At 40.7% G+C, this 24,605-nt stretch overlaps 1 protein-coding gene across 2 annotated transcripts in view; it reads left to right on the top strand.

Annotated features, from left to right (window-relative positions):
- JAK1 (Janus kinase 1) overlaps positions 1 to 24,605 on the top strand; it is a 66,744-nt gene that overhangs the window by 25,624 nt on the left and 16,515 nt on the right. The window contains exons 2-9 of one of the 2 annotated variants that reach the window (XM_072866511.1): positions 8,794 to 8,872; positions 9,766 to 9,964; positions 12,239 to 12,362; positions 18,366 to 18,519; positions 20,479 to 20,642; positions 21,223 to 21,565; positions 23,098 to 23,271; positions 24,056 to 24,213. In XM_072866511.1, the coding sequence (XP_072722612.1) occupies positions 8,867 to 8,872; positions 9,766 to 9,964; positions 12,239 to 12,362; positions 18,366 to 18,519; positions 20,479 to 20,642; positions 21,223 to 21,565; positions 23,098 to 23,271; positions 24,056 to 24,213 (1,322 nt within the window). In that variant the 5' untranslated portion in view covers positions 8,794 to 8,866. The remainder of the gene's footprint in view (positions 1 to 8,793; positions 8,873 to 9,765; positions 9,965 to 12,238; positions 12,363 to 18,365; positions 18,520 to 20,478; positions 20,643 to 21,222; positions 21,566 to 23,097; positions 23,272 to 24,055; positions 24,214 to 24,605) is intronic. The other variant, XM_072866512.1, reaches the window with a different exon arrangement.

The following is a 24,605-nucleotide window of genomic DNA, read 5'->3' on the forward strand; positions in this document are numbered from 1 at the left end:
GGGCTGAACACGAGGGAAATGACCGTGTGTGGTTACTGTGCTTTGCTAGAGCGGTTTGTGAACAGCCGGTGAGTCTCAGAGGAGGGGAGCTTTGCAGTAGCTCTGTGGTCAGAGCCCAGCACATTTGCACGTTTTACATACTCTTGAACTAGAAAGCTGTAGTGTGTGTGAAGTCCACCTACTCAGGCCGTTGGTATTTGGAGGAACTATTGCTTCTAATTCTACCTCTCATGTTAGAGGCTGCAGAGTGGGACGTGGGAGACCCAGGCTAGTTACTGATGCTGGTGCTGATTTCCTGGGTAAGTAGGCAAGTCATTTAATTTCTCCTTCTCCTCTACTCATTTGCAGAAGAGACGTGCTGACAGTGTTTCTTGTGCTGTCTCACCAGTCTTGACTTTGCTAGATATCAGCTGGCTGTTTGTTTGTTTGTTTTGATTTGTTTCTTACTAAAGATCTAAGACGTGATCAGAAATCCAGGTGCTGTCATAATAAATCCAAGAATTTTTTTCCTTAAAAGCAAGTAAAATGTAGGATTCCCATGTTGAGGAGCACCAGTGGATCTTGCAGATGGTTGTTGTACCCAAAGGGATGTATCATCTCGGTATTATGCCAAAGGTGATGTAGTGGTTTTGCAACAGGGGGTACAAATAGCCCCCTCCCAGGTACACTCTCAGTCTAAATAATTACCCAGCAGAACAGTGTTGAGTGTGGAACAGTGTGGTGCCAGGATGGCACGTCTAAGACCTGGGGTTCCTCTCTTCTCCACACGTACAGACTGCTAAGCAGATGAAATCAGTTAGGTGAATAAGGTGGAGATGGGATGGATTGTGGCTTATAAAACTCACGGCTTGCAAAGAGAACTTGGAGGAGAACCTGTAGATGCATAGTGAGCCCCCAGACATCAGGTTTCTTCATCAAACACACCAGTGTGGTGGCATCTCTGAGATTCTAAGGCTTGGGAGAGCAGGATGAAGCAACCTCTCTTGCTCCAGTCCAGTTAAAGAGGGGAGTTGTTCTGCACTTATAGACCTTCATCGGAAGACGTGGACAATGAAAATGCTTTATTTCCCTCCTGCTTAGGAAAACTGCTCGTAGCTCCTAAATATTCAGGGAGCAAAGGGAGCTTGAATTACTAGGATGTTTTGTGGAGGAGGAAGGTAGGTGTTGAAGCTTTGTAGAAGTCCTGACACATTGTTGGACACTGTATCTCCCTTGTGCTCCTAAATCACAGCACCATCCTGGCCAGATGGCTGCTCTTGCTGCGTACATCCATGGCACAGTGAGTTGTGTGATGACGTTAGCCCTCTGTAGTCTTCCAGTTGGCAAAGTCACATGTGTTGTAGTGGTTTTTCTTCCATTCTTTCTATGTTTGTTTCCACCCCTGCCTTTCTGATGGACCTGTGCAACGACTACAGTGTGTTTTCCTCTTTTGGAAAAGGTAGAGCCATTCCCTGGGCTTCAGCACCTCCTCATAGACCTAAGTGCTGTGCTGACTTCTGGCTTGGGTGTACGACCAAAGACTCTTGAGTTGAAAGAGTTAGCGTGCGTTAGCAGAGCTGATGTATGTGACCCTGTGTTCACTCTCTGTCTGCCCCAGTTGTGAGGCACATTATATTAGCTTTCACTGAAGTTTTAGCTTTTACCTGGGGCATGAAGAGCACATGCATAGTCTTGCCACATCCAGTTCTAGTGACCTGACGAGGATCGCTCGCCAGGTAAACCCAGGAGGAGCAAGCTTTGCACACCCTTAATGCTTTCTCTTCCAAGAAGCTGTGGATTTGGAGGTCTTTGCTGCACCGACTGAAAGTTTTTCCTGAAAGTTTTTCCACACATCTGAAGTGAACGTCAGGAAACTCCTTAAATCAGTGTAGTGCCACCAGGAAGAGGCCATGTTTCCTGAAGATCTGCTTCATTGCTGGGAAGATGACGTGGCACTCTGCCAGAGAACTTCCATCACATCTGAAAGGTGCAAACTGCATGCTAGCGCAGGCACAGAGAAGGGACATAGGTGAGCGGTGTGGAGGAGAACATAAAGGAAGGAAAAGGATCATTAATGCTGTGTCCCAGGCAGGAATACAAACAGATTGTCCATGTAAATCTCATTTAAGGCTGGAATCCCCCTTCAGTCCCGTTAGCATCAGTCTTAGTAATAAAGCTCTTTTTTAGATGGTTGGCTTGTGGGGAAAAAAAAAAAATGAACTTCCCCTCGTTTGCACGTAGTAGGTTTTGGAGTATTGGCTATACGGTAATTACATAAAAATCATGTCATTGTTTGGTAGGTTTCCATGATGGCTTGAAGCTTGATACGTGAATATATTTGCCTTCAAGGAAATTGATACCGCTTTAGCTGAAAAGTGGTTAGTATTGACTATACAAGGATATACTAACAGATTGTAAGCTTCTCAAGAATTGAATAATTTGAAGTTGTTGTTATACCAGGAATAGTGGATGAGAAAGAATTAAGTACACAGTTAGAGTTTAGAAGCAAGCTGTAAAAATTGTTGGTCACTTCCTTTCATAGAAGCCCAGTCCGTATCCAAAGGAACATCAGGCTGGAAAGAGCAGGTAATACAGAGGAAAATGTGACACTGTGTTTGTGTATGTGCTCATGCATCTGCAACAGCCGTTACAGACGGGACAACAAAGGTGGTAAATTAACACGTAGCTTTCAGAGCGAGCTGAAAAACTTCTTTCCACATGGGTGACACGTCACGAAATTCAGAGAAGCAGCTGAAATTGCGTTGGAAAAGCACAGGAAACGAGCACGCTTAGTTCTCATAGTGCGACAGTGAATTGAGTGGGTTCACAAAGCGTTGGGTCTGGTCCGAAGCAGTCAGTAGGTGAATGCAACAGGAGTCTGCCTCCTCTGCTTTTCGGAGTTAGATTGCTAAAAATGGAAATCTATAACATCTGTTAATATAGGCGTGTGAATAATGAAGGCTGGCTGACATACCCAATCATATGCACCCTGTTTTTCAGTTCTTAAGAACTTTGCTGTGCGTTAACTATTTTTGCTGAAAATTTCCGTTGTATGCGTTCTCAGCCCAATTTTTAAAACAAAGTTTTACAACACAGATCAGTCATATCGCAGAATGAATACTATAGAAAAACCCAAGGGGAATTAGTAATTCTGTTTTTAGGGCAGAAGTAAACAGTGTGTGGTGACATCACTCTGAATAATAGAATAAAATAAAATAAAATAAACACTGAATTGTGCATTCAGTGAAAGAGTCCCGTGGAAAAAACAAATAGCATGTGATCACATACATAAAGATGATGAAATATTGCATATGCACAGAAGGGACCCAAATACAATTAAAAAGACAGCCTCATTCTGCCCTGTAGCATTTTGGGTTCTTGAATTTCCAAAAGTAACATTTTGAAAGCCTTTTTTCTTCAGTGTGACTGGAAAGAAACATCCCTAGAAAAGAGCAGCGATAGTAGTTATTCTAGTTAATCTTAAATTATTAGTGAACAGGAGCTTTGAGAGTTAGCATAGTGAGCAGATCCATAGGTTGGAAGAAGACATGGGTGGGCACTGTAGGCAGCAGGGAGGGAGGTGCTGAACCTTTTGCTGTCCTCAGATGTACTAGGACAAGAGTTTTAGACCTGAAGGAGCTCTGTGTATGGTGATGTTCTACTCCAATTAAAAGTTTTTACCTTTTTCTTTCCAGTGAGCTTTAGTTAATTGAGGCTGATCTGACTTTCGTCTGCTGTGGTGGTGGTTGTGCCTTCCCCCAGCTGCTCTAGGAGGGTGGGTGGTCAGCAGTGCAATAGCCCCTTCAGTGATTTGGGATTTTAATGTGCCGCTTCATCGCTCTTTGCTATCATATTGGTACTGTCATTTTCTCTTGTTAAAATTTATGAAGTTAAGTAGAGCGCCTGGTTTTATTTTAAATGAGTCTCTGGTCGATTATGCTAGATCAGATGCATGTCCCATGCTGTATGGGCGGTAACATGTTTCTTTACTAGCGTGTTAAAAAAATAATAGTAATGGAGAACTTTTGGGCTGACATAAACTATGAATACTACAAAAATGACATGCCCTGCACGCTTAAGGAAAGCCTATCTGTTAGTATCTTAGTATAAGCAATCATAAACATCCCCTGGCTCTGTCCCTGTCATGAAACCAGAAACTAAAGTGGTTGAGAGGGAAAAAAAGAGGAAGAGCTTGCAAGTGGTGCTTCAAACCAAGTTCTGGTTTGGTCAGATTTTATCGGGGATTTTCCTGTCCTCACTTTTTAGGGACTTTTGCTCCCGAAACAGACATTCCATCTTTGCATTTAGCTTCCATGTTCTTTGTTTACGGTGGGAAGCGTAGGGCCGGTGGTGTAGCAGGGCCAGCGAAGGGGTTCAGGTTTTCCTGTCAGAACTCCCCAAAATGAGCCAGAAGCAAAACTTGCATTTTAAATCCAAGCAGGTCTCAGTGCGCAGGTTTGCCTCAGGTTAAGTGTGGATGTGCCCTGGGGGGTTTCTTCTCCAAACCTATGTGAGTTTCGTGTTTTCCCTTTGCCCATTAAAATGTTTTTATGAATGGAAAACAAAGGGTGCTGGGTCCATGGGGTCCATCCAGGCAGGACCTTTCAGGCAGCTGAGGGCATTTCTCCTGGCAGGCACGGCAGCTCTGCTTGCAGCTCCTCTGCATCGCAGTGCCTTTCTTTTGGGAATCGCGGCAGTTCTGCTGGGAGAAATATAAGTGTGTCCCACAGAGAGCGAGAAAACTGAGTTGGGGTAAAAACGCAACAGATCCTTTTGTCTGCTCAGATGGGGAGCCTTGTTTGAACTCAGGTGAGTTTTATTAAAAATGCCTGTTGGGGCTTGTAGCCAGTTTCTTTTGGTATCTGACATCTTGAAGTATCTCCCAGCTGACAACTTTATGCCCTGTTTCCTTATTCAAGCGAAGCTCTTTTTGTGTTTCGTGGTATTTTTGTCGAGGGGGACTCTTGGCAGGGCCAGGTGCAGATGTCGCAGCTTCACAGGAGGCTTCGGAGCCAGGCGGGCTTTCCTGAGCTCCTCCTTCCACAACAGCGGATTAAATTCTTCTCTCTGGTTCAAGGAAGATTTGCAAATAGTTTCTGAAGTATTTGATTTATGCCTCCGCCTTTTCTTTCCTTGATTTTTGAGACACAAAAGTTTAAAGGGGTCGTTTAGCAAATAGTGTTGTACATTTGGGTTTTTCCCTTAGAAATGGCGGGACTGTTGGGCTTGAACCACTCTGCTTTTACTGAGGAGATCTTGGCCGTGGCAAGTATAGGCAGGAGTTTTTACCAAATATTATTTTCTTCCAAATATTTCATTAAGTCTTAATAGTTTAATAGCCAAACCAGAAACAAACTCATTTTGGACAACTTGCCTTTAGAATTCCCTTTCCCGATTTTTTAACTTTTCATCTTTCTGATACCAACATTTTGTGAGGGCTTTATCTGTGTATGAGAAAAAAATGCTTTCTGTGGGCTCCAGATCTGTTCATTGACCTTGTCCAAAGAAATTAGATGCGAGTTTTGGCGATCGTGGGTGCATGCTTTTGTTTTTGTGCCTGTGTGCACACAAAATCACGAATTTTGTGGTTGTAGCCCTTGTGCGAAGGATGAACTGTTGTCCCCCTCTGCTGGTGGTGCACCGGGCTGGGGATTTGCTCACCCTGCCAGCTAGCTGAGTTACTCTGCGACTGAAACACAGACTTTTAAGAAGGTGGCAGGTATGTGTGTATCCACTGGTCAGGATTTTAAATGACCAGAGAAACCCTTTGCTTTGGGAAGCACTCAAAAGGCTATAATGCATGTGGAGTGAACAAGTACTATCTTGAGAAGAGCCGTCCTACCTTCCGCTAAATATTTTGCAGCATGCCTCACAAAAGACTGTTTCCACCATGAGAAACAGAAATCGGGTGAAGAGAAAATGTGCTCTGAAAAAAGCAAATGCTGTCCTTTCAGTCAGACTACTCCCAGCAGAGACTGAGTGCATCCCTGTGGTCCCACGTCTGTCCCCTGGAGTAGTGCTGCTCGAGGAGGATGGGTTAAGCATTGAGAGATGCTGCGAGGATGAGCAAGGGAAAGTGGAGCTTGTTGTGCAGAAGAGATGAGTGGGGCATGGCACAAGCCAAGGAAAACGCAGTCTCAGAAAGGGTGCAGCTGGTATCTGTAAGTTCATCAGGGAACACTGAAGAGAGAGAGAGGGAGGTAATCTGCAGAAGATACACAGAAAACAATGGTCTGCTGAGGCTCTGAAACCTTTTAAGTGGCAAAGGATGAAAATCCCCTTAAGATTTATGAGATGAGGCATGAGAGTTTGTGATGGGGCTGTGTAATGTGATACCTAAGATTGCAAGAGACCAACGTAATGGCTGCGGGGAGCTCTGAGTCACCGACACGGGTCTGGGGTGAGGCTTGAACGGGGGACAGTCGCACAGCTGCCTGTACGTGCCTGCAGGCAGCAGGGTCTGGAGGAGCAAAGGGCTGCCGTAACGCTGTCCTGGCTGTCACCGGGTGCCGTGACCTGTATGTACAATAATATTACTGTCTAGGACTGGTGAGAGATGCTACTGCTAAGGCAGAGCAGGAATTTGTCTTGTTCAACGGAGACTTTTTGGAAGACCGTTAAGATGCATTTTTAAAAAGGTGAATTCCTGACATAGAACATGGGAATATCTGGAAAACTCATTAGTAAACAGTAGGTTAGAGATTGGATGTTGGTTTGTTTGGTTCATCCCCCAAAGCGTATTGTAAATGAAGCAGCACTTAAGGGGTTTTTTTGTATTCTGGCAATTGCTGCCGTGATTAGAAACAAGAGTACAAGCTATTAAGCAAAACCAAAGAACACTGTGTTGAAAAGCAACAATTTTGATTTATGAATCTGCAAGAAGGCAATGGTTTTATATTTTCCTTCACATTTTAAAACGTCTGGACAATCTTTTTAATATTATGCCCACACAGACATTAAAATATATCGAGTTTCAGTTATATGTCATTTAAAAGGGAGTGTTTTCAATTAGATTAAAGCTAATATCCTTAACCTTTTGCATTTAATTTTTCTGGTGCTGTGCAGAAATAATTACTGGCTTGTTTGCATGTTCCAGTAATCATGCTCTCAATTACTTCTTCCCCATATTATTGCCAAGGGAGTGTGTCTGGAAACTCAAATTTAGCATTAAAGTGGCACGGGTGGAAGGAACATGCAATTTAATTGTAAATGTGTGCTGTGCTGTTAAATGTTATTTTTTTTCTATGATAGTATCACATTTGCTGGGCGCTTTACAAGCACAAGGGAAGCTTGTGCAGCAGTGTCAGACTTTCCCCAGACTAAGCCTAAGGCTTATAAAGCAATATTAATTGAAGTCTGCTATATCACATTAAGGCCTAATGCTGTTGCAGCAAAACCAACACACGTTTAGTTCAAGTACATTTTGGTAGAGATAGGGGAGAAGAGGAAAAGGAGGGATGGAGAATAGAATTGGAGGAGTCTTTCAGCCTCAGATGAGTGATGGGCAACATTTACCCAACCCGCAGTACTGTCACGTTTAGTTTAGACCCATTTTGTCACATTTAGTTTACTGTCGCACTTAATTAGTGGCTACCCCAGGAGAAGCAAGTGGGATGGTTTCCCTTTGAGAGCATGGAGCCGTGGCTGATGGACAGTGATGTGGGGCCAGTGCCAGAGCACGGGAGCCTCTCTGGAGATGCAGAACAGAGTCCCACATCCTTCTTCTCTTCAAGAAGTCCGGACTCCTTCCCCACCTGGCTTATTCCCATGCCAGTGGGAGAGGAGCAGCCTGTCCACCTTTGGAAAGGAATACACCCATGCCTTCCAAGCATGCCAGCTCTTTTGCTGATGCTCTACCATCAGCAAATGGTCTACCATCAGGATTGGGACTAAGGAGACTTCTTATCAACACCCACTCTTCCCCCCTCTGCTTCTTAAGTATTCCTGTACTGTGTTGTTGATTTTACAGCCCTGATATCAGACAATACTTTAAATAGAGGGACTGTCACGCCTACCATTAAAAAAAGATGGTATTGATATTTTCCTGGTTTGCTTCAGATGATAAGGATAAGCTGTAACATTGGATGGGAGTAGTTTTGCAAACCAGCCCCAGAATACTGAGGTGGTTTGTGGTGTTAGATAAGGCTTAAAAAAAAAAGTAGGCTCTTGGAAGGTGCCCCTGCTGCTTGAAGGCACTGAAGTCACGGGCTGCACTCCTTGTGAAGAAGGTTCCTCTATGACCCTTGCGATGATACTCCCTTGAGTAGCTTCCTTATTCTCTGCCGCCCACCCAAGGCTCTGCACCTTTCATAGAGCAAAGGAGAATAAAACAAAGGAAAAAACCTGATAATCTGGAAGGGGAAGAAACAATAGAGACTAGGGAAGAATTGGAATTAGCAATATTTAGTTAGAAATACGAAGACTGAAGTGACTTCAAAAGCTGTGAAGGAGGTAAAGCAAAGAGAAGAATACTCCTTTGGTGTTACAGCTAAAGGTTGCAATGAGTATGACACCAAACTCACGGTTGATGCTCTGAAAATATGAAAAAAACCAATGAATAACGAAGGCTTTCCTCCTGGTTTTTATTTGCACCTTAACCAGTGCACCCAAAGAGTCAAAAGAAATTAGTAGATTTACGTAGACTCCTAGATGCTTGCTATGACTGTCTTTGGTTGAGACTAGATCTGGATCTCATTTATATTAATGAAAAGATTCCCTCAGATTGCAAGTGGCATTTTATCAGCCTGACCGTATATTTTGTGCCTCAAACTGTACAAAGCCATTCCTGACAATTTTATTTTTTTTTTTCCTCAGCAGAGTCAAGTTGCTCTTGGAGAGTGTGAAGATAATCCATTTCAGTTGCGTAGAGGATCAGACAGTCACATAAATGCAGGTGTGTTGGCTTTTGAGGTTTGGTTTTGTTTGTTTGTTTTTCGGTGGGAGGATTAAGTTCGTAAACTATAGAACTGGTGGTTTGGGCTTTTGTTCTTAATTGAGCTAAAGCTTAGTAAAACATGGAACGCAGACCCCATAATACCCGGAGTGTGTGTTCATCTAACTCCTTTCTGGTCTTTCTATTTAAGCACGGGGTATAAAATACAACATGCATTTTCTTTCGAGTCAGAGCTGTCTTGTATGCATTCTTGGCAGTCCAAAAGATACTGCATTAAACCTACTTAGTGCTACTCTTTCCTTCTGGAGATAGAGAGAAGTAATAATAATAAAAAAACCCTCTCCAATAAAGCTTATTTCACCATGACACATTAAGTATAAGGAGTTTAAAAAACAAAGGTTGAGAGGTGAGAAAACTATGAGGAATATTTAGCTGTTAAAGGAAATTCTAAAAATAGAAGCTAACATGTTTGGTGGGTTTTTTTTTTTAAAGGAAATATAAATTGTACTGTTTATATTACCCAGCCTCAAGTATTGTTTTTCAGCCAGTTAGGTGCTTAAGGGTGTGAAAGTTATTCCTGCTTTATAGTAAGAAGAGAAGCCTTCTAGAATAGTTGTGTAACCACAAGACCTTCAGCAGAGGGGAATTACTTGGAACAGAGTTACCAGAAACAGAATAATCATTGACATTTCTTTTTTCACTTTTCCCCTCATTCGTGAAAAGTACTGATTTTGAATAATCAGATCACCAATGCGAAGACTTTGAGAAATGCTGTGCCTATGATGCTAGCCCATCATAGTATGCAGTAGTCTCATTAAGCAATGGATTTGTGTTCTGACAAATATTCAAACTCTTCTTCATGTTTTCCTTAACTATTTTTCCTCTGCTTTCAGTATCTAAACGTAAAAGAAGATTGCAAAGCTATGGCTTTCTGTGCAAAAATGAGGAGCACAAAGAAGAGCGAAGTAAACCTGGAAGCTCAGCATCAGGGTTTAGAAATACTTTTCTACCTGCAAGATAAAAATCCCATTTGTTACACCAGTGGAGAGTTTACCTCAGAGGAGCTGTGCATTGAAGCTGCCCAGAGGTGTTGTGAGTATATGGGTTTTATATAAGTTCTCAGTGGCAAGGCCTGATAATATCGAAAGTGATGCATCCTTCTCTGCATGTAAGTCAATATTTGTAGAAGAAATATGCATGTTATGTAGTCTAGGATGGAGACTTTTGCCAAGGGTCTGTTTGGGCAGTTCTTAAACTGCTTGGAGTGGAAGAAATGGTGGGAGGACTGTCTTGAGATTCGTATAAAGTGATGACCTCCCACCCTGGTTTCTGGCAGGTACAGGTACTGATTTTTTAATTTGAGTGGGATGATTAGGTTTCTTTTAAGAGAAGAGGAGACACCATATACAAATAAGTTAACACAAAGCCGGCTTTACCTCGTATGCTAGTTGGTAAGCCTGTCAGGATCTGTCCCGTGTTATAAAACATTTTGGAGAGAGCTAATTAAAAAAAACCCAAACAAAACCTATTCACTCCTTTTCCGGTTTTAGTTTTCTGTTACTTGACACTTCTTTGCAGAGAGTTATGATGTCTGTAGTACTAATAAAATTCACCAGTTAAGATAACCTGAACTGTGCACAAATGCAGTAATACATAAATGTATAATGAAGACTTCTTGCTTTGTCACTGTGATCCTTGACTCAGCAAAATATTTGAACATCTGTGTAATTATACTGGAATTAGTGGATTTAATCTATATTTGAGCCTCATGAAGCAGTGTACTTTTATATTTACAATTCTAAAGTTCTTTCCCGCCCTGATCCCAATTTTGTGCTCCCCAAGCTTCATGGAACACTAAGTATTATTCAGCTGATATGGGAGTGGTGAATCTGGCTGTATAAAGAGGCAAACTGGGCATAAGTTTTCCTGCAGCTTTAAAATATTTTCTTTTCCCATGTCATCTTGGTTCTTGTAACATTGAGTACCCTTCAGTTCATTTGCCTAATTGCTTCTCTTCCACTGGAAAGGCAGGGATGATGGGAATCTGAAGGACCAACCTCATCAAATAAGTACTCATGTTGTTTTTGCATAAGTTTTAATGAAAATGAGGAGTACTTAAAACCCACCCATTTATGTCAGCATGTAAGAGCTGTGAACTGCTGGTGTTTGTATGGGTGTGAACCCACATACGGTGCAACTGCTCCCAGTAATTTCTGCTGGAAGTTTAAAACCTTTGAAGAAATGAGTTAAAATGAGCTTTCCTTAAGGGAGCTTCTTTCTGCCTTCTCTCGCTTTTTGCGAACTCCACAGCACATGGTAGTGAAGTACAAAAGTCTTACCTGTTTCAGCAAGCCTGGGATGCTGGTCTCTGCTGTAAGTCGCAACTTGAATAGTTAAACCATTCATGGCATCTGCTTACTGCTTGCTGACCTGCAGAAGGCAGTGGCTGCCCAACCCCGCCTTCTGTGAACTTTGCAATTAGGCCGTTCAGTTTTTATTTCCTTGGCTTCTCTTCTTCCCTTCTGCTCTCTCTCCGCAATTCACAATAGAAACGGTTTAACTGAATTCTGCAGGACCCAAACAAAGTGCTCTGCAGTTGGCCCAATTTCAGAAAGACACTTAAGCACATGCTACAGTGCTCTCTGCAACAGAGCTGCTTGCCTGACCAGGGCTTTTGCAAAAAGGTACTGCCTTCTATTGAGCAGGAAACGAAAGTAAGGAATTCAAACAACGGCAGCCCTGTAAACATACCGTAGCTTGTTTTTGTCTGGGATGATGTAAATGCAAAGGTTAAAGCAGGGCAGCCTAGACATACAAGTCAAAGTCTATTCTTTGTCAGAAATCCCTTTGTTGAATTAGCAAAGAATGGAAGAATGACATGTTATGCTTTCTGCTTGTTTGCTAATGAGAGGGGGATTTTCATCGTTTCACTGAAACCTTCTATTTCAACTATGGGAGTAAAATTTATTGATAAAATAAAACTGAGAACAAAGTTGTGGTATTGCTGAGTGGTTTTGTTAAAACACCCATTTCTGTGATCTGGAAGAATTGAAGATTTTTAGGTCATTTCCTCTGAAGTTCAGACCTTTGGCAAAATCAGGATTTCAGAGTAAGTTTAATGTTAAAGTAGCTGAAATGATACGCTGTTTAATACACGATAAAACTGATGGAGTGAACCAACATGCAGTTTGCAGTTCCACTTTAACCATAACTTTCTAATGTTTGTTTTAAACTAATCCTAGTATCAGTTTCTTTTTATGGTATATTTTGCAAGATTAGATATTTGCTTTATGCATTTGTAATTTTGGGGTGTGCATCTGTACTGTAGCCTTGTGATTCATACGTTCATTTACTTTTCTCTGACAGCTATATCTCCTCTGTGCCATAATCTCTTTGCACTGTATGATGAAAACAAAAGACTCTGGTATGCGCCAAACCAGGTCTTTAAGATAGATGAAAAAACATCACACCGGCTCCATTATCGAATGAGGTAAGTGCAAAACGTCTGAAAAATGATTCTTAACCATATGTGGATGCTCTAACTCTTACTACTGAACTCACTGAAGAAGCAGGAAAGCAAAACCAAAAGAAGCAGCTTGCTTTTCACAGCATAGATAAGAGATTAACAGCAAAAGCTTAAAATTATTTTTCTTTCATCTTTGCTATATAACCTTGAAAAAAGCCCCAGAAGTTGAAAAACCACAAGAACCTGTATCCACAAAGCTGTAGGTGACTGAACTAGCTAAAAGCTAAATTGAAGGAAATGCCTGAAAAATGTTGTTTTATTGCGTCAGTATTTTGCATGTTTCAGTTTTCATTTGAAGTGTTCAAAGTGAACTGTACTCCTACTGAAGTCAATGGGAATTTTACTATTAACTTGAAAGGAAAAAGCAGCATGCTATTGCTTTTGAAATTCTCCTCTAGGACTGTAGGGGAATTTGTGTGACCTTGCTGTGGCTGGCATGCACTAGACTGGAGAAAGCATCAGAAAATAGAAACCATTGTTCCCAGGATCTTTATCTGTCATGTACCATCAGACTGAACTTCAGGTGGCATTCTTAAAATACAGTACATAGCCTGTTGAGGTTTTTGGGGCTGAATGGGTACACCAGCCCTCATCCACTGGAAAGTGAAAGCAGTAATGCTGACAACTGTTGAGCGCTCTCACATACTCTACCTAAAGGAAGGATGTCCTCCTTTTAGGATTTCATAGAAATCTAATTCTGCACATTATACTGCCTTCTTTTTTAATTTTTATTCTGACTTTTCTTCTAGCATTAATATGAGCTTTCAGTGTATGATATAGGAGAAAAATACATGGAATAAGCTTTGCTTCCAGGAATAATTAGTCTAGAAATTTTACCCATCTTCCTAAAGCAAGTCCACAGATCACTTCTGTCGATTCTTCAAGGTACAACTGTAAGAAAATAAGCTTCTATGTAATATTCCCTCTCTGCCTTAAAAGGTAATACTCACGTACATGGTCAGTTTGGGCTATAGAGAAAAAACTTCAAGTGGTAATATAGCTGTATGCATTTTCACATCTTTTTCCTGATAATCTCTAGTTAGACAACATGACTCTCACTTGTACGTGCTAAGGGGAGAACTGGCATGTATAAACCTCAGATTGTGCATCCAAAGCGTTTTCTAGGCTTGTTAGGGAATAACAACCACTTTGCTTATGCAGATACAAAGAGGGAGCTTTGAAAATGTGATCTTTGAACTGTAAGCTGTTTCAATGCTGATTACATTTGTGCCAGACTGGAATTGTTATTGTTGTTGGATGAACTGTTACGAGAAAAAAAATATTGACAGTCAACAAGATGATGTTTGCTTTTCAAGTAATTATAATACCGATAGGTATTTTTAGAAGAAGAAGAGGATATTATAGTCTTTTCTTTTTTCTTTAACACAGTCTATTAGTGGTATTAATGACTTAACCTTGGCTAATCTCAGCTTTAAACAGCTATGATTTAAGTTTGGCAGATAAACACCATACAATAAGAGAATTGAGTGACTCTCTAAAAGAAGCTCTGAGGACTCTGATGGCCTCTTACAGAGCATTAAGTGCCCCTTCTTGCTTTAAGAGATCAGTCAGATTAACCATATACTGGGTAATAAACTTTCTTGGTATAATGTGAATCTGGGGCGTTTTCCCCTGATACTGAAATTCTTTGATGTGGTGCGCTTTCCTCAGTAAAAGAAGGTGGTATTTTAAAAATGTAGTAGTGGAAATTTAATCTTCTGATTAGAAGTATGATGCTGTTTTTAACTCAATTCTTAAAAAATAGTTTCTGCTGTGTTTGGTGTTTATATGTTTCTGTTTTGGGGGAATGATGAGAGCTCTCTCCAGGTACTTTTTCATTCCTACGGCATCTTACCTGCACGGCGGGTAACAACCACCTTTTAAAACTGCTTGAACAGCTCCCTTTTATAAATCTTCTTTGGCTGTTCACAACTCTATCAAATTTTTGGTATGTGGGCAGAATTACTCCATGTTGAACTTTATTTTCTGAAAACTTTTCTGTTCTGTGATTTTATGGAATGAAGCTATGGAAAATGTCCTGCTTTCTGTATTTAAAAGTTCTGGTGGTTTATTTTTTTAAGCTTTGGAGTTGGGATTTGAAGTTTGGCAGAGGCGTCTCTTTTGTCAGATGTATTTCATGCATGAAAATGGGCAAACCTTGGGCCAAGAATTTCATATGCATTTAAGAAGAGATTATATGAGTTTAGGTGCTAAAATCTAAATATTCCTGTCTCCCTAGGAATACTGTAATGTATTGGTGAAGTGATACTTTCTTTTCTTTCATTTCTCATTTATTGTGTGTCTTGGCTTGGGCATCTGAACTGAGAGCAGGGCTGAGCAGTGAAAAATTGTGAGCAGTACAGGATTGTGAAACTGTTCTCTAAATGAATATTGTTTATTCTGAGCTCTGCAAGAGGCAGAATTCCTCTTGAAAAAGGCAAATGGTCTGGAATTACTTAATAGTGCAGTGTGTTAGACTGTATATAATCATTTAGAGACTAAACCATTTTTATGTGGACAACCTTATTTCTGAAATGTCATTACATTGATAGGCTTGATTTAGTCATATCCTAGTAAAATTATATATATAAAATGAAGGTATGTGACTGAGTAGTTTCAAATGCTTTTAGACATTTGATTTTTCTCCCACTGCTGAAAGCTTTAGGTTTGGTTTCTGACTGTGTGGACTTCCCGCCTCCTCTCCCTATCAGATCTGTGCCAGCTGCTATACTTTTGGTAATATTTTAAAAGGACTTGCTCTTCACTAGAAACTTTGTAACTAGCCCTATATTTCTTTCACTTGCCTCAAGTTTAAAAAAAACAACAGCCTGCAACGTAACAAACCACAGTATTTTGTAATATCCTGGACTAATTAGCACACCAGCTGATGGAGTGTTACTGTTCCATAGCTGGATTGTGTTTAAGCCAGAGGTAGCAGTGTTTCTTGGCATAGAGAAGGGGCCCAATACACGTGTTTCTGGAAACTCTGAAAAGGACTGTCGGAGTCGCTGTAGGTGAAGAGAACAGCAGGTCCCCCTCCAGCATTTCCACCGCTCCTTGGGCAGATTGAATGGGTGAAGTGCAAAACTGCTCCTTCCCGGGAATGACCTGTTCGGGCTGGCTCCCAAAATCCCCCCACTGGCTCTCACCCATGCCGCAGGTGCCTGTCCTGGGCTAAAGTGCTCTAAAGGAGGGGTAGGTCATGCTCCTGAAACTCAGGAGCCCACAGTCTCCTTTCCAGCTCGTTTGCAGGACTTCTGAATTGGAAAGCTTGTGCTCCTGTTTCTGGTTGTGAAAGAGGAATAGTAATAATCTGCCTCCCTCTTACCAGAAGTCCATCAGTATCTTCAAGGCACAGACTCTCCTTCTTTATTTATATGGTTCCTCAAACAATGGCGCTTTAATTTTTATTGTAACTAACAAGTGTTGTCTTAATCAGTGCAGTTTAACTGAGGAAAGGAGCAAATTCTCATCTCAGTTACAAACAATACACAATACCTTGCCCATAATTATTTTCAGGAAATACCAAAAGAATTGGAGTTATTAATTATCACTCATCTTAGAAAGGAGCATACTGAAACAAAGTCATTTCCTGGAGGCAGAAGGATTTGCTTCCCTTTGCTTTTTGTTCTTCAACCCAAGGGAGTTCTGCAGTATCTTACAGTACTTGTCAGGGGTTAGGGAGTTAGCATAGTTGCGTGTTGGTGTTCCTACTCATGCTATAGATACATGCTTTTTGGGGACTTGAAAAGACTTACCAAAAATAAAGAATGGACAGAGACACAGTACAGAAAGTCTCACCTCTCTTTAAGAGCAATTTGATACATAATTCTTTATTTGAATGGTCAACTTACTGTGCAGATAACACGTGTGATTAAAACCCACGGTGCTGAACTAAAAGTACTAATTTTGTTTTGCTCTTTGAGATCCTGACTCTGCACTGAGGCTGATACACACCAACCTCAACCACTGCAGAATTGGGGCTTAATCCATGAACTCTCCTTCTGGTCAGAGACAAATCACAAAGATATAGTCACGTATTTTAAAACACACGTTTGCATGTGGGTTGTCCTGCTCCATAATGTTCGTAAGCATTTGCCAGTTGACTTACTGCCTGCCTGCTGTCTTCCCGGACATGTCTCTTGCAATTTTTATTGCATTAGATTTGAAATGAAACTGCTTGGGTGACATAGTGATATGTTATTTAAACAGATTTGTTATTTGTAATCTCAAAATGTGTTTGTAGATTATAATGTAGTTTATCTATTCAGCTTTTTCTTTCAGTACAGAAAACGTGTGTTTCCAGTTCAGGAGTTGGATATACCCATCACATGCCTCAGCGTTTTCTACTTACAACCTTAGGTTTTTTCCGCTCATCTTTTCTTTACTACTTCTTTTACATGCAGTGTCTATTACCATTCACGTTCATCTGTCTTTTTCTTGTGTAAAGCTGTTTGATCTCATTTTGGTCACAAAAAATGGTTATGATTTTGCTGATCACATATTTAGGTAGCCATTAAAAGCTTAGCTGTCAAGATGTCATGGTAATGTGAAACAAATTCTGTGACACGGTGCTCACTGTCCATCAGAAATATCTGATTTCACACCTCCCTTTGTATTAACGCAGTAATATATATACATACACACACAATGCTGTCATACTGCATTGTTTGCTCTTGCTAGTGCTGAATGCTCCTCTGGAGTTAGATTGACATATTCTTACAGAAATCCTTCCTACTTAGCAGTTGGGTAAATCTGCTCTGTTGTAACCTTTTAATTGTAAGTAGTTCATGATCCTTTGCAAGGCATGAAACTTTGCAAAAGGCACATTGATTCAAACCAGATTTAACTAAACTTTACTTGATTTAAAATGTTACTAGAACCCAGATAAACACAAATTTCTGGAATAATTTAGACAAAGATTTCTCAAAAGGTGCTAACAGAGGCTTGAACTCCAAAATTTCATTTATTTTGGAGTTAAAGTAGGACGAGAGGAAATGGCCTCAAGTTGCACCAGGGGAGGTTTAGAATGGATATTAGGAAATTTTACTTCACTGAAAGGGTTGTCAAGCACTGGAACAGGCTGCCCAGGGAATGGGTTGAGTCCCCATCCCTGGAGGTATTTAAAAGACATTTGGATGAGGTGCTGAGGGACATGGTGCAGTGGTGGGCTTGGTAGTGTTAGGTTTACGGTTGGACTCGATGATCTTAAAGGTCTTTTCCAACCTATATGATTCTGTGATTTTCAGCAGATGCCAACTCCTTTAGCAGGTTTTCAATTAAATAGCCTTGTGTACAGGTATGAGTAAAAAACTTGTTTGCAATATACACAGAAGATTGACTGTGTCCCTTTAAAACTGGATGATTTGAATTAGTGTCTTTTTCACCAGCTCCATCTGAAACCAGAGGGAAGCAGAAATTCCAGGGAGCAAAGCATAGCACTGCTTCCTGCTCCGGCCATGGGGGAGGTACGCACGGCAGTTCTGTCCTGTGCGTTGCTTCGGTGCCTATAGAGGAGGAGGTCTGAAGTCTTGTTAGCCCTTTAGATGAGCCATTTTATCTTGGAATGCAAATGCCAACCATTGCACAGTAGAAGCATTACACTCTCTTACACTGCTCAAGCAGCGTCAGAGGTGATGGAAAATACTTGTCATCTGAGTGGCGGCTTCTTGTTCAGTGGACTGCGCAGGGATGTGACAGGCAGTCAGGCATGGTATTGTGAGTTAAGAGTGAGATACTGTTGAGTGGAAACGCTGAAGACCTTTGACTAATACACCATTTTTCCCCAGTTGCTCAGGCCAGGCATGCGGTTTCAGCAGTAGGCCACTTTAAGTTGCAGCCTCAGGGCGGAAGATTGATGGATTTTGACTTGTAACTGGTTTTCTTTTAAAAGTTTAAATTATATATCTAATGTAAATGGAGGATTTCCCAAAAAGTTTTTAAAGTTTATTCCTCTTTTCTTGCAAGATACTACTTTACAAATTGGCATGGGACTAGTGAAAACGAACCCTCGGTGTGGAGGCATTCACCAAGGAAGGCAAAGAACTCTTACGAGAAGAAGCTGGCACCAGAAGGAACCCCTATACTTGATGCAAACTCATTAGAATACATCTTTGCACAGGTAAGAGGTTGCTTGCAAGTATCTCTGCCATTGTAGTCACACAAAAACTATTTGATCCAGTAGAAGCTGCTTTAAAGACCTATTTAAATAGGTCAATAGGTCAAATAGGTCATTCAAACTTCTAAAGTACATGTAACCTTACCTGGTAGCATTGATAAGTGTTTTCTTCATAATTCTGTGTGGTGGAGGGAATTTGCTACATGAGGAACAATCTACCCATATGCAGACCGTGTAAAGAAACTGTCTATCTCACAGTCCAAAAAGGGCTATATTTTTATAGCATACTTTTTTTAATATTGAATATTTTTGGATATAAACGCTATCACCTTTTCTTTTGCAAAACATTTGCACATAATGACTTTGAGATCTATATTCCTATAGATGAACAGTAGCAGTATTAAAATTGACAATATGGTGTCCTTTTAATGAGTTGTCTTTTACTGTGTGGTGTTAAAACATGGGCTGCTGACGCCACTGTCACACAACCTGCTTACATGCAGTTTTTCTTTCCTTCTGTTGTGCCTCCCACTTGTTGGGGGTACGTGCTGGACGTGGCAAGTAGGCAGAGTCCCTATTTCAGAAAGCTTGTGCTCTTATACAAAAAAGTTTATATACACACCAATGGTTTTGCAAATGAGAAGCTGTCTGGTTTCGCCAAAGAAATGAGAAGTTTGAAGTTGATGAAGGCTTGTGAAACGAGCAGATTAAATGCACTGGAGGAAAACATGTTTACTGTTAATTCTGAGTATAGTTACTGCAGATTTTGAAATATGGTTGTGTCCTTCAGAAAAGAGACAGCATGAAGCTGCTCCAGTGAATACTTGTTGTTTTGTTGTGAAACCACAATAAAAGAAAATACCAAGTTAGCCACAGCTATGTGTGCATTTTAATGGCACCACTTGCATTCTAAAGTAGTAAAAGAAGCAAATACTTTTTTCTGCGTAATCAAACTAACTTACCCTTTGTTTTGTATGAACGTTCCTGTGTACCTGTATGCAACTTTGCAAAATCACTATTTGAAAACATGCTGCAAAACTGGTTTTAGTCCTTTTTTTTTTTTCCTTCTTTTTTGAGTGCCAGCAGAAAAAATGAAAACACCTTTTAAGTTGCAGAATGAGTAGGGACCCTAATGAATATTGTAAGATAATATCGCGTTAAGCGGAATTTCACTTTTGGGTAATAACATTTAAAAAAAAAAAGCCAAACAGAAAAACACTAATGCTAGTATAAGGCAACAGAATGTCCTCTTTGGTAACCAAATATTTTTCGGAGTGTCCCGGGGCAAGGCAGTGGCCACAGAGTTTGCAATCTTGGCTTTGAGATGTGGCTTAGAGACTGAGCACATGGGGTTCATAGAGACACTGGGTGATGAAAGGCAGAGATAAAGCAGAGACACAAAGTATTTATTGTGTTCCAGAAAAAAAAAATCATGATGGTACTAGAAGGGGACAGGGGTGGTGCTTGCTTTAGTTAATTACAAAAAAAGTAAATTTTTGGTGGGCTAATGTATAAAAGAAGGGCACAGGGGTTTTGGAAGTGTCTGAGCAGTGCAGGTGTTCTACGGGTGTCTACACACATTCTTGGTGAAAGCCACAGTGCTGTGGACTGTGGGTGAGATGGACGTGCTCTGGCAATCCACGTGGTGATTCCACCTGTTCCACAAACTGCCATTTTAAAAGACTTCTGTCAGGCACAAATAACGGTATTTCTTCTCAAATAGGCAGGGTTTGTGGGGTGGCTAGTGCTTGCCTGTGTTTCTGTTTCACTGGTCTAAGAGAAGACTGCATCTATTGCACAGCTCTTCCCTTCTTCTCCTACCTCTTCCTGTCCTGGCTTTCAGTTTTGGGTGACTCTCATTGCTCGAGGAGAGCCTGTGATCTTGTGATGTATTGGTTGCTCATAGATAAACTATGACAAATCCCAACTCTGGTAGCTTTTGGTTTTTTGTTTCCTATTAAGGGTCAGTATGACTTAGTGAAAGGCCTGGCACCAATCCGTGACCCTAAAAATGATCAAGAGGTTCATGAAATTGAAAACGAATGTCTGGGGATGGCTGTCCTTGCAATCTCTCACTATGCCATCAAGAAAAATGTGAAGCTTCCGGAGCTTCCCAAAGATATCAGGTAAGTTGGGATAACTTCTTTGTCACTATTGGGTCTGCTGCACTTCTCTTCAGAAGGGATTTTAAGCATTTTACCTGCCAGGATCTGACTGTACAGGAGTTACAAGCTCCAACACTACTATTGCCAAGTGGATATCTTGTCCTAATCTTGTCAATAGGGCTACATATTAGAAAACCTGATTTTTTTTCTTGCCTGGAGGGTATTTGAAATCTATGCAGCTATTCTGATGCATACTGATGTGTCGGGTACTGATTGACTTGCTGTAAATTCAGGGTTCTGGGTTAGTGGGTTCAGAACCAGCAGTGTTGTTAAGTGGCAACCTAATGAGAAAACTGTCAGAATAAATGATGTTATTGATTTGAATGGGGTGTATCCATCTGACTAAAAAGCTTTCAGATAAGGTTATTATTTGAATTCCTGTTGGCTATTAATGCTGTAAACCACTGCTACAGTACCAAATGCACAGTGGTTTACTGCGTCTTGTTCCCTGTAACTTTCAAAGTAAGGCAGTTGCACATTTTAGAGAATTAAAAGTTTAGGAGACAACGGTATTAACTCATAGCATTGCTTTTCCTTCTAGTTATAAGCATTATATTCCCGAAACTTTGAACAAGACCATCAGACAGCGGAATTTCTTAACCAGGATTCGGATAAATAATGTTTTCAAGCATTTCCTTAAAGAATTTAACAACAAAACCATTTGCGACAGCAGTGTGTCTACACGTGATCTGAAAGTTAAATACTTATCAACGATGGAGACCTTGACTAAACATTATGGAGCAGAAATTTTTGAGACTTCGTTTTTGCTGATTTCATCTGAGAATGAAATAAATAGATTTAATTGTGGAGACAATGAGATCCTCCCACTCTATGAAGTCATCGTAACAGGAAACAATGGCATTCAGTGGAGGCTCAAGCCAAATGTAAGTATCGCTTGATAAATGGGAATTAGAGGATTGCTTTTGAGGGCATAACAACGGTTAAAAAGTGGGCATGATCTTCAGGCACTGCAGATCAGCTTTTTATTGAAAGGACTTATTTCATAGGATTTTAGGATTATGCAGGTTGGAAGGGACCTCAGGAGGTCTGTAGTTCAACGCCCTGTTCAGGGTTAGCTTTGAGATCAGACCAGGTTGCTCAGGGCTTTATCCATTCTGGTCTTGAAAACTTCCAAGGAGGGACTCCGCACAACCTCTGTGGGCAACCTGTTCACCAGGAAAATTCACCGGGAAAAGTAAAGACTGTACTATATCTGCCAGACCAGACACGTGTCTTGAAAGATTAATGTCTGTGGAGGCCCTTACGGTTTGGTGCTCTGTCTTGATATCAAAGTCTGTTGATGCTTTTTCTGTATATGGCACCCCAGGTGCCGTGTTTGCTCATACTCATAGACTCTTCATGAATAATTTAAAATATAGTGACATTAAAGCTAAGCTTTCTCACATCAGTGATATTTTATATGTTGTTCCTTGTTTCAGTGCTGCTAATTGAGGTCACTTTGCTTAACCTCTTCTGTACTTTGTGTGCATAAATATTAAATATGCTCTAGGTTTGAAGAGGTTATGACAGTTTTTCCTCCACATATAATACTTGAACAAACAGACCTGTTTTTGCTTGCCTCAGTTCCCCCCGGTGATGAGAACCCTAGTGATAGCTATCTTTTGTAGCATAGAAAGTATTGTGCTTCACTCCATTTCGATGTAACCTAACTATCTCTATCTTTGATGGAGAATTTCTGTTTTAAATGATGATATTAATGGAGGGGGAGGGAAGGAAGTACTGATATTTGAGTAGAAAAGCTTGCAAGAAGTGCAGCCTGTTTCTTGTAAGGCTCCTGTTTCTGCTGATTTATAGATTATATTTATTTAAATGCCTAAACCAAAGACTTTCATCTCAGTGAGAACCTTTCTGTGACTAGCAGGAAGCTTTGCTCAGCCTGAACATTTATCTTTTTAAAATAAGTAGTTACTAATAATTTGCAATAATTTTTGACCTGTAAGATGCTCAGCTTCATTGTGGTCTGCATGCAGAATTTCATCTGCTGTCGGCAGTTCAGGCATGCGGTGCGAGAAGAATGTGGCCCTTGCTTTTGGGCTGAGCTCTGAGAGAGTATTTCAAGTACATAATTTAGAAATTTCAGTAGAACCCTTTCAGCCCTATCCTGCTACTAAAATTATTCCTAGCATACCAAGAGAGAGGTAAGTCGCCTAGCCGATGACTCCTTGCTTTCATCCTCATGAAAACTGTCTCATGGACAATTCTTGATAGAAGTATATCCTTGCTATACAGATAGACTGCATGTGTAAATGAATTCATAATTCAGTGCAAAAAGCATTCAAGAATTAAGTAGCTGCGGAAGATTAATTTGTCATGAATTTTTGTTTTAGAGTAAAAACACTGTGCTAAAATAAAATATGTTTTTATTAGTATACTTTTATCCAAAATATATTTGCAGTCTGTACAGACAGAGAAAGAGAAGAAGAAAAAATCTGATGGCAAAAACAAAAAGGATGAAGAAAAACACAAAATTCGAGATTCATGGAACAATTTTTCCTATTTTCCTGAAATCACCCACATTGTCATCAAGGAGTCTACAGTCAGCATTAACAAGCAGGATAACAAAAGAATGGTAAGAACCAAACCCTGGATAGGTTTCCCTCCCGGGGGGGAAGCTATAGTGACACAGTGGTGTTGAGCAACAGGTGACAACCTCCTTGAGGAACGTTTTCTAATTGGGACTCTTAAATAACAGTTAAATATGCTGTCCTCAAGACTGTACAAATGCAAAAGTGCTAGTTAGAAGAGCAGCAAGTTGGTGAGCACAGTTGTTTCTCTGCACTTGTTATGGCATACCACCAGTGCCTGGTGGCCTCCTTGATACGCTTCTCAGCCTGTGGCCTTCCTCGGTACAGCCTGGAGAGCCAAAAGCAGCGTGAAGAGAGAGGAGCTCAGCAAGGATGGCAGAGGGAGAGGAGACAAATGCAGAGAGGACCTGGGACGGAGGGAGAGGAGAGTTGGTGTATAGCTACCCAGTTCTTCGTGCTGTGGGCTGCCAGCTGTTAGAATTTGGAAAGGAGCTGCCAGAGTGCCTTTGGCTTCAAATCCAGCATGACTGTCCCAGTCCTGAATTTCTGGCGTTTCACAAAGGTTGGCACAAGAGTTTGCCTTACAGATCTGATGGAGGATTACAGCAGAATATAAGTCATGCTGGGGAGTGGAAGTTTCTAGCCAGTAATGAGAGGGGAGGATAGAGAATGGTCAGTGTTGGCTCCCTAAATATGTATGGTTTTCTGTCATAGGTTTCTGGACAGTTTTTTAGCCACTCTGTGCAAAAATTGCTGGATATTAAAACACTCCTGAAATGTTTTAACAGAACTGTAAGAATTCTTGACTAAAATATATTTCTGTGGTAGGAATTAAAACTGTCCTCACATGATGAGGCCCTGTCATTTGCATCGTTGATAGACGGGTACTTCAGACTTACGGCAGATGCCCACCATTACCTCTGCACAGATGTGGCTCCTCCACTGATTGAGCACAACATAAAAAATGGATGCCATGGACCCATTTGGTTAGTAAAACGTTTGATTTTAATTTTTCCACTTGAATAATTAGTTGTCTAGTACTGCTGGATATTGAGTACCTTGAGGAAATCTGACATTTGGAAGGTTGTTAGTTAACAAAAGGTTGTACAACAACTTATTTTTTCTAATGATTATATGGAAAAAATATCACTGTTTCTCTCCACGTCAACTTACTCATCTATAAAACCAGTGTTTCCTCTCTATAGGAGTATTTTGAGGCTTACTTCACTAATAGCTATAAAGATCATTGTCAGCTGACCAGATGGGAATATTTTAGGTAAACAAAGTTGAACTGTACCCACACTGATCCTGGGAGTCCTTGGAAGGAGGCACAAAGCCTTTGGGTTTTTTAAATAGCTAAAGCAATTATTTTCCCTTC

Source organism: Ciconia boyciana, chromosome 7, assembly GCF_034638445.1.
Source record: "Ciconia boyciana chromosome 7, ASM3463844v1, whole genome shotgun sequence".
Taxonomy (NCBI): Eukaryota; Metazoa; Chordata; class Aves; order Ciconiiformes; family Ciconiidae; genus Ciconia; species Ciconia boyciana.